This window comes from Petaurus breviceps, unplaced genomic scaffold, assembly GCF_028583685.1.
Source record: "Petaurus breviceps papuanus isolate PSGF00001 unplaced genomic scaffold, PetGlider_PUasm1.0 90743, whole genome shotgun sequence".
In the NCBI taxonomy this organism is placed as follows: domain Eukaryota; kingdom Metazoa; phylum Chordata; class Mammalia; order Diprotodontia; family Petauridae; genus Petaurus; species Petaurus breviceps.
Window position 1 is genome coordinate 12,984,063 of NW_027187332.1, and position 10,439 is coordinate 12,994,501.

Below are 10,439 nucleotides of genomic sequence, written 5' to 3' on the forward strand. Positions count from 1 at the left end.
TTAATTGCAATGACCAATCTCAATCCCAGTTTTTTTTTTAATGGAATTAGAAAGGTGGGGCATTATTGGGTGGGGAATTATGTTGTAAATATTGTTGAATGTGATTGTTCTGTCAATTAGATAAAATTTTTCTTTGTTACTTTGGAGGATTCAAGATTGTAGGGAGTATATCAGGAAATTATTCTGATATAAATAAGTCAAAGATAAAAGTAATTAACTGAGGAAAACCTAATTGCCAGCTTAAATATTATATGTGTATATATGTATACATGTTTTGTGTGTAACTTTGTATGTTTGAAGCTATAATGTCTCTTTCCCTCTTTGTCCCCACACTGAAAAAACAAAACAGGTTGTAGCAATTGGAAAATCTGAGTTGAAATTTTATTTTCATTTTCACATAAAATTAAGTGCAAGTCTTCTGGAGGAGAGCAATCAACTTGGAGAAAGGTCTTCCAAGTCATTTATGCTGAACAGAAACTCACTTATAAGTGGGTACAATCACTAATATAACTTCTATCTCTAAAATTCTGTGGTCTTCAAATTTTTAAGTGACTTTCTCCTCTTCGTATCTTGGTGCTCTCAGATAATGGTGAAGATTGAGATGTGTGGGGATTGATTGTTTTGAGATAAAATTTGTGAACTCTACCTTTATTAGCAACAGAAACTTCCCGAGTATTCTAGCTGTGAGTTTATTCAAAGAAAAGCTAAGTATTGCCTATGTTTTGGAACATTGCCACACTAAGAAGACCTATGCCAACAACATGCTCAGTGAAAGAAAGAACAATTCAATTAGCTGCCTGGGAAATAATCTTTTCAATAACCAAGTCAGAACAGAATCAGTAACCAAGCTAATTCCTTACAATTTGACCAGGCTATTTCATTTTAGGCTTAGTTGAAAAGCAAGTCCTCTTTAGTGCTAGGCTTCTTCTGTGTATTTCCTGTTGCTGAATCTGGTCTCCATCAGGGGCTCAAATCCTTTCCGCTGTCTTCTATACTGAAGGAGTACCAGTAGCACAGAAAAGGCTACTAAAGCCACTAGGCCTGCCCCAATAACCGACAGAATTATAGTTTGGCCAGGGGTAGCTTTCACTGAAGATGAAGCTGAAACAGATAATCAAGGTCTGGGTTAGGTCAAAGACTTTTAACAGTTAAAACACCCCAAGAAAGAAGAGAAAAAAACCACTTTTGACATGCATCCTTGGTAACTCTGTGACACTGTAGTATCAAAGTATTATATTTCTTTTTTTCTTTCTTTTTTTTGGAGAGCAAAAAGTCACGTTGGATGTATTTAATGTGTTACATAGATCAGAAGGCCAAAAAGATTGAGCCTGTTTTTTTTTTACATTTAATTTTTGCCTTTTTAAAAATTTTACTTTTTTAATTTCTGGAATAAAACAAGCATTTCTATAACATGGTGTAATAAAAAAAAAGATGATTGCACATGAAACTGCAAATCAATTATGTACAACTTGCTTGAATAAAATTGACTAGCCTACAGAATCATTGATCCAGAGTCAGAACTTTAGAGGTCAAGTCCAACTCCTTCATTTTACAAATGAAGAAATTGAGATTCAGAGATCAAATGACTTGCCCAAGGTCACACAATGAATGATAATGATTGTTCATACTTATAGAGGGTTACAAAGTTCTTTCTACAGCTTATTTCATTTGATTCTCACAACAAGTAGGGGGCTATCATTATCCTGATCTTATAGATGAAGAAAATTGAGGTTCTCATTAACTAGTGAGTGACTAATAGAGAGGCAAAATGAATTGCCTAGGTTATCAAACAGCTGGTAAATGTCTGAGGAAGAATTAGAACACAGAGCTTCAGGGATCCCAAGTCCACCACTCCAGCCATTATGCCACACTTATTCCAGCACAACTATTGGTCAAAATCTACTTACTTTTCTAGAAAAAAAGTAGATAGCAATATTCTATTCTTTCACATAGTGTTTATTATGTTAACTGACATTTGTAAAAAAATCAAAAATTCATCTCTCTCCTGAATCCCATTACTCTGCCATCAAGTGGCATTTGGACATCTCAGCTTGAACTCCAAAACAGAACTCCTTATCTTTCCCCTAATGTCACAAAAACTCGCTGGGCCTTAATTTCCTCAAATAAGAGTATTGAGTTAGATGACTTCCTGTAATATTAATGGGATATAAGATCTTCCCCTCCTGTTAATAGGCCTCACATGGAACCCATTAAGAGAAGCTTGCTTAGGGGAGGGTTGCTTGTAGGAAGGCTTTCACACCTTTTGTTAATTTCTAATTAGGCACTGAGTCAGGAGGACTGTGATGCCCTCTGGCTCTAAAAAGAGTACATATACTCTGAGGTTAACATTTTACTTTGGGGATCACTCATTGGAAGAGTGTCCCTGAGGGCGGAGCCAAGATGGCGGAGTAGAAGCATGACCCTCCCGTGGCTCCAGCTTCCACCCTCCACAATCCATGTAAAAAGGGGACTCTAAACAAACTTTGGAGCTGCAGAAGCCACAAAATGACACAGAGAAGCTAACCTCCCGCTGAGGACAGCCCGGCAGGCCAGCAGGAATCGGCCAGCTCAACGCTCTGGGAGTGGAGCCCAGCACCACCTGAGGCTTTAGCCCCAGGGCGGGCCTGACCAGCCACCGGCCAGAGGGACTCCAGATCAGCAGCAGCTGTGGCTGTTTCCAGATTTATCAATACATAGATGCGAAGGACAAGGTGAGAGGCCAGTGCAGTCTGGACTTTGGGACCCAGTAAGTGGGAGTGCGTGGCTTTTACCCCCAGGGCGAGAAACCGCTGAGACACCAGCACAGCCTGCCAGTGCCACATGGTGGCTTCAGCTCCTGGCCTGCAGAGTGTAGGGGGACCAAGCACCAGTCTGAGGGGTAATCGCTCTTGCTTTAACCTGCTTGGATCTGGATTGCAGTCTAGGGTGGAGGTCCTGGGGTGTGTGTCCAGCTTGCCAGAGCCTGTGGAGACCTCAGAGAGGGCACCCATCTAATACCTCCGGCAGCTGAGAAAACCCCAGCGTTTGGGACGAAAACTCCCCTGTCTGATGGCAGAGTCCTACTGTGGCAAAAAGTCAAATCATTGAGTGGCAAAATGAGCAGGCAAAGGAAACAAAGCAGACAGAAGATTCCAACATTACACTCCTATTTTGGGGATAAGAAGGAGCAAGGCATGGAACAGGAGGAAATCAGTGAAGTCAGGACCTTAAGAAGCAGATAAGAGAAGTGGAGGAAAAATTGGGAAGAGAAATGAGAACAATGCAAGAAAATTATGAAATGAGAGTCAACAGCCTGACTGAAGAAAATAATACCTTAAAAAACAGACTGACTCAAATGGCAAAGGAGGCTCAAAAAGACAATGAGGAGAAGAATGCCTTAAATAGTCGAATTTGCCAGATGGAAAAAGAATCTCAAAAGCTCACTGAGGAGAATCATTGCTTCAGAATTAGATTGGAGCAAATGGAAGCTAATGACTTTATGAGAAATCAAGATGCTGTTAAGCAGATCCAAACAAATGAAAGAATAGAAGGCAATGTGAAATATCTCATGGGAAAAACCACTGACCTGAAAAATAGATCCAGGAGAGATAATTTAAAAATTATTGGACTGCCTGAGAGCCATGACCAAAGTAAGAGCCTGGAAAGCATCCTCCAGGAAGTTCTCAAAGAAAACTGCCCTGATGTTTTAGAACGAGAGGGCAAAATAGAGGTTGAAAGAATCCACCGATCACCTCCTGAAAAAGATCCCAAAAAGAAAACTCCTAGGAATATTATAGCCAGGTTCCAGAATTCCCAGATTAAGGAGAGAATATTACAAGCAACCAGGAAGAAACAATTTGAATATTGTGGAAACACAATCAGGATAACCCAGGATCTGGCAGCTTCTACACTGAGGGATCGAAGGGCCTGGAATGTGATATTCTGGAGGTCAAGGGAACTGGGATTAAAACCAAGAGTCACCTACCCAGCAAAACTGAGTATCATGTTTCAGGGGAAAATATGGTCATTCAGTGGAATACAGGACTTTCAAGCATTCTTGCTGATAAAAGCAGAGTTGAATAGAAAATTTGACATTCAGATACAAGAAGCAAGAGAAGCATGAGAAGGTAAACAGGGAAAAGAAATCATAAGGAACTTATCAAAGTTGAACTATTTTTTTTAAAAGCAATTGGGGTTGAGTGGCTTGCTCGGGGTTGCATGGCCAGTTATTGTTTCTGGGTGTGGTGCTGAGTGGCTGGGCCCAGATTTGATCCGGGTTGTCCCGGCACTGGGGCCGGTGCTCTTGCTTGCTGAGCCACCTGGCCAAAGTTGAACTATTAACATTCCTACATGGAAAAACAATAATTGTAACTTATGAAACTTTTCTCAGTAGTTGAAGGGATTAGAAATATATATATATATATGTCTTTATATGAGGGTATGCGGGCATATGAATACATATGTGAATGTGTGTATATACGTTTACAGGTATACATAGATAGAGGGCACGGGGCCAATTTAACAGGAAGGGATGATACTTAAAAGGTGAAATTAAGAGGTGAGAGGAATATAATGAGAGGAGATGGGGAGAGACAGAGTGGGGCAACTATCTCATACAGAAGAGGCAAGGGAAAATGGTCACAATGGAGGGGAAGACTAGGAAGGCAAAAGGGAATGGGTCAACCTTATTCCTATTGAATCTGGCTTGAGGAGGGAGGGAAATACACACTAAATAGGGGATCTCACCCTCCAGGAGAATAGGGGGGGAAGGGGATGTGAGGGGAGATGATGGAAGGGAGGGCAGGCTGGGGGGGAGGGAAGTTGGAAGCACCCACTTTTGAAAAGGGACAGGATCAAAGTAGAGAATAGAACAAGTGGGAGGTGGGATAGGAGGGAGGGAAATATAGTCAGTCTTTTACAATACATCTACTATGTTATTGTTTTGCATTAGCCGCACATGTACAACCTATACTGAACTGCTTGTCTCCCCAGTGTGGGTGGGTGACAGTGGGGGAAGGGAATGAATCTGGAATTGAAAGTTTTAAAATCAAATATTCAAATATATGTATATATATGTGTGTGTGTGTGTGTGTGTGTGTGTGTGTGTGTGTGTGTGTATACTATTATTAATACCATCTTACATGTTATTAAGAAAAAAAAAGATATACAGGCACTGAGGCATAGAAATCCACTGGAAAAGTTGAAACGGGTATGGGAGAAAATATGGGAGAGAGCAGATTGGAGGTGGGGATATCCTGTGGGACTGCTGTTTTGGGGGGATGGGTGGGGAAAAACGGGGAGAAAATTTGTAACTCAAAATCTGGCGGAAACGAATGATGTAAATCAGAAGTTAATAAAGCATTACAAAAAAAAAAAAAAAAAGGAAGAGTGTCCCTGTGATTTGACCACATGAGACTCTGAGTAGCTGTTAAGGAGTCCCCCGGCTTTGAAAAACCCAGATGTTGGTGCTTCTCTCTCTCTCGTAACTATGTATGTATTGCCTTGGTCAGACAGTTGAATCTGTCTGTTGTTCTGTGCTAATTTTTCAGACAGTTTGAAGCCCCGTCTGTTTTGGTTTTTATTTCTCTGCTTGTATTTTCTCTATTTTCTTTGGCTTTACTCTGAAGTAAAGGGTTCTGACTTTTCCCCTGAACTATTAAAAAGATTGTTGACTCCTTGAACAACTATCTTTCCTAGTAAAGCAGATCTAAGAACCTGTGTTAGCAGCCATCCTGGGTATGCTAGGGTCTTTGCAACTATGCCTCCAAGGTCTCTTCAAGCTCTAGGTCATGTGGTCCTTTCCTTTCCATTCCAACAACAATAACCTAATTCAGGACCTTCTTGAATGGAACTATTGCATAATAACCTAGATTTTGAACTGGAAAGGATCTTCAAGACCATACAATTCAACTCTTTCACTTCATGGTTAAAGAAACTGATGCCCAGAAAAGTTAAGGTACTTGCCCAAAATCACATAGGTAATAAGAGGCTGAACTGAGGTTTGAACCTGGTTGTTCTAACTCCAGGTTTAGTTTTCTTTTTGCTACACCATACTGGCTCTTTAACTCTGAATTAGTGTCCCTGCCTCTCCTCACCATAATACCAATGTAATTATTTCTATAAATACTGACATATGTGCATGTGTTTCCATACATATGTATAGTGTTTTAAGATTTACAAAGCACTTCCATAGATTACACACACACACACACACACACACACACACACACACACCATCTCATGTGATGATTATAGCATCTTCACAACAATTCTATGAGATAGATAGTATATCATACCCATTTTACAAATGAGAAAACTGAGACTCAGAGCAGATCAGTGGCTTGTCCAGAATGGAAAATTTAAAAGCTGAAACTTAAACCCAGGTCCCCTGACTCCAAAACCAGTGTTTGCTAGAGTACCTGATTCTACACCATGCTGATAAATTAATCTTCCTAAAATATTAATGTAATTTCATCATTCTCCTAAAGAACCTACTGTGAGACCCAGTCTACCACATTGCCTATGACATAAACCTCAAACTTTTCTCCCTAGGTGTCTAAGCCCTCAATAATTGGACCCCTCTTGATTATCTAATGTTAATTTTTATGATGAATCTTTAAAATTAACCATTCTTCCATTTGTACTTTTACTTACACTATTTCTCCAAGTTAAAATGTACTCTTTCTTCTCTCTTCAAATTTTCCAAATTCTGCCTCATCCCCAAGGTCCACTTCCTCCGTGAAACCTTCCTGAATTACTTGATGACTCCCTTCTTTGAATTCATGTACCATTATATTATGTGGTACATAATCACATCTTACTTAATGCTATAATTTCACATTTTATGCATTTATGCTTTATCTCCTTAGCTCAAACTATAAATTCCTTAACAGATCCTTAATTGGATCCTCCAAAGCTCAATTCTGTGACTCACTTTAGATAATCTACACATTGTCTTATATTAGAATGAAGACTAACATGAGCTGAGTGTATCTCCCCTATCATCTTGTTGTTGTTCAGTCATGTCCAGATCTTTATGACCCCATTTGAGGTTTTCTTGGAAAAGATACTGGAATGGTTTGCCATTTCCAACTCGTTTTACAAGTTAGGAAACTGGGGCAAAGAAGGTTAAGGGACTTTCCCAAGGTCATGCAGATAGCAAGTGCCCGAGACAGGATTTGAACTCAGGTCTTCCTGACTCCAGGCCTGGTGTTCTTTCCACTGCTCCACCTACCTGCCCACGATAGCCCTTCTTAGTTTTAACACAGGAGAGAAGAAAGACAAAATCAAATATAAAATAGAGCTGTTTTAGTAGACATAGAAAGTAGTGAGGGCTTGTTTTGGTTGGGTTGGGTTTTTTTGCTTTTTGGAGGGCAGTTGGGATTAAGTGACTTTCACAAGGTTACACAGCTAGTAAGTGCTAAGTATCTGAGGCCAAATTTGAACTCAGGTCCTCCTGACTCCAGAGCCAATGCTCTATTCACGGCGACACCTAGCCACCCCAGTGGTGAGGGTGTAAAGTGGAATTCATAAGCTGTAATAAGCTATAGCAAAGGCTAGAACCAGGAGCAGGAGCTGATGGCTTGTCTTGACACTGAGACAGAGTAACAGAAGTGAGGGTTTAAATTGACTCTCTGATTTTTCTATTAGGTCAAGAACAAGGAAAAAGCAAATGTGTTAGATTAGGGGAAAGCCACCTGCAAATAAATATATTGTCTTTAAACATCTACTTCATTATTCTTGACTATTCATACTATTTTACTTTCCCTTTCCTTCAGTAAGTGGTAGATTGGTTAGAAGCTCTATGAATTTTATCTCTAAGACACTCTAGGGCCATGTCTGCATTGTGCCAGCCCATTAACCATTTTCACTTAATTGACTGGTCAATAGAAGCAGCCAACTTGAGTATGGTTTTTCCCCTTTGAAACTGAAAAAGGTATACAATTAATTTAGCCACAATAGTGAAATCAGTTATATGGCCAGATACAGCTTTAGTTAACCATAGTTACAGTGTATGTTAATACCAGTCATTCACCTACCTCATTCAAGATCTTAGAGCTTAGTTTCAAAATACTTGCAAATATAATCAATAGAATAGCAAATAATCTAAATAAAGACCAAATGCCTTATTTATAGTTCTCTGTTCCTTTGAGAGACAGATGGAGAGACAAAAAGAAAGCAAGTGGCTTCAGACAATGAACCAGTTATAATGGTTACCTGGCAAGTTAATAGCATAATCATAGCCAAGTTGGTCTGCAGTTAAGAAGAACTCCTCATTTGTCACAGGAGGGAAGAAAGGAACCATATTATACATCCGATTGTGACCAATGGGGGCCAGCTCTGGAGGCCAGACATCAATAGTTGGATTGAAATGTTTCATCCACTCATCAAAAATGGCATCAGTAAAGGAATGAAGGACCTGCAATGAAATTGAACACAACATTCAGGGCTAATCTTTTCCAAACCCATCTTCAAGCTTTGTTATACAAAATCAAGCAAGCAAGCAATCAATAAGCATTTATTAGGCACTTACTATATTCCAGGCTGTGTTGAGGATGCAAAGAAAAAACAAAAACAGTTACTATCCTCCAAGTGTTTACCTTCTCATGAATGAGAAAACATATAAATAAACAAACATACCTAATATGTACAGAGTAGATAGCAAGTTGGAGTTCAATTCTTCTTTTAAAACAAATCTCACAAGCCATTTAAAATTATACGAATAGTGCTAACATTGAAAGATATGCAAAACATTCTTTACCATGACTTTTCCATCTTTTCTTACCAGAAACTTGCTGAAACGGTTAATTTTTATGACATAAATTCAAAATCTTTTGCAAACCTTTGACCAAGGAAAGTCCAAAAAGGTTATAATTCATCCCTGGGTATCATACTCAGGGAGGCAGAACTATTGATCGTAGAATTGTAGTTTGCAGATGAGGAGAAGAGAGGTTAAATGAGTTTCCCAATGTCACCCAAAGGGTAAATAGCAGAGCCAGGGATCAAATACAGGTCTTCTGACTTCACATCCTATATGCTTTACACTACATCACATGACCTTACAATCTGTGATAGCAGGCAAACAGCAGCTATGGTCAATGACTCTGATGAAGGCACCTATTTTTCTCCTGTTCTGGGGGCATCTGCTGGCAACATAACAAAGCTAGTAGAGCTATGGTATTGGGGCTGGTGTCCTAGTTGGTTCATTATGTAGACATTACAGAATGATTCATTTTTTAATTTCAGTCCTCTACCCAATTTCCAATCCTCTACACAAGCATCCCACGGTATCTAAAGTGAGTGACTCACTAATTGTTAAAGAGAAAGCTACAACTGGGGACAGATTGAAAGAAATTAAAGCAAGAGTTTGGCTTATATACTAGCAATTAGTGTCTCTGACAAAGCAGATAAATAGGAGGTAGATTAAATTGTCACAACCACTAGATATTAGAGTTTAGATAAATACAATGATTTGTAGCTCAATCCCTTGCCTTCTGAAAAAGGAGCATTTCTGAGTGTAGTGGGATTTTCCAGGCATTGTATAGAGTCCTCATGGCTTCCACTGAGAAGGCATTTGTTGGAACATTGGCAAAGTCTCCTTAACCAATTGTTAAATCCCCTTCACAACTAAACTGTCTGATAAGATTTAAACTTGTCTTGTCCTGAGTCCTCCTTGTCCCTTAAATAGGCTTTGGAGGTTCATTGATTCATAGAATCATAGAGTTAGAGCTAAAAGGAACCATAGAAGTTACTGAGTCAAGCCTTTCCATTTGACAGATGAGGAAAATGAGGCTGAGATATTAAAAGCTTTGGGTCAAATAGCTAGTAAGTTGAGAAGGGGAGTTTTGAGTCCACCTCTATCTGATTGCAACTCCAATACCCCATCCACTCTGCCCACTCTTCATGGCCACTTCATTTACCTTGGTTATACCTTGGACTTTGCTTTTTTTTTTCTTTTTTTTTCTTTTTATGGAGGGCAATTGAGGTTAAGTGATTTGCCCAAGGTCACACGGCTAGTTTTTGTGTTGAGTGTCTGAGGCCAGATTTGAACTCAGGTCCTCCTGACTCCAGGGCTGGTGGTCTATTCACTTTGCCACCTAGCCACCCCATGGACTTTGCTTTTTAAAGGTCTCAGGTATAGATAGAAAAGAGAACAAGAGCTGGAAGGTTGGACAGAAAGAAACCATTTGGATACATTAGAAAAGTTGGCCCGGGGGCGGCCAGGTGGCTCAGCGAGTAAGAGCGCCGGCTCCAGTGTCGGGATGACCTGGGATCGAATCCAGGCTCAGATACTCAGCACCACTGGCCGTGTGACCTTGAGCAAGTTACTTAACCCCGATTGCTGAGGGGCGGCCAGGTGGCTCAGCGAGCAAGAGCGCCGGCTCCAGTGTCGGGATGACCTGGGATCGAATACAGGCTCAGATACTCAGCACCACTGGCCGTGTAACCTTGAGCAAGTT

The 10,439-nt window shown here is 40.1% G+C and overlaps 1 protein-coding gene across 1 annotated transcript in view; it reads right to left on the reverse strand.

Moving 5' to 3' along the window:
- Positions 1-350: 350 nt before the first annotated feature.
- The window catches only part of DCT (dopachrome tautomerase), a 49,775-nt gene continuing 39,686 nt past the window's right edge, over positions 351-10,439 (reverse strand). Inside the window, exons 7-8 of the mRNA XM_069067332.1 lie at positions 8,197-8,398; positions 351-1,101 (exon numbers count right to left, since the gene is read on the reverse strand). Coding sequence (XP_068923433.1) covers positions 917-1,101; positions 8,197-8,398 — 387 coding nt within the window. The 3' untranslated portion in view covers positions 351-916. The remainder of the gene's footprint in view (positions 1,102-8,196; positions 8,399-10,439) is intronic.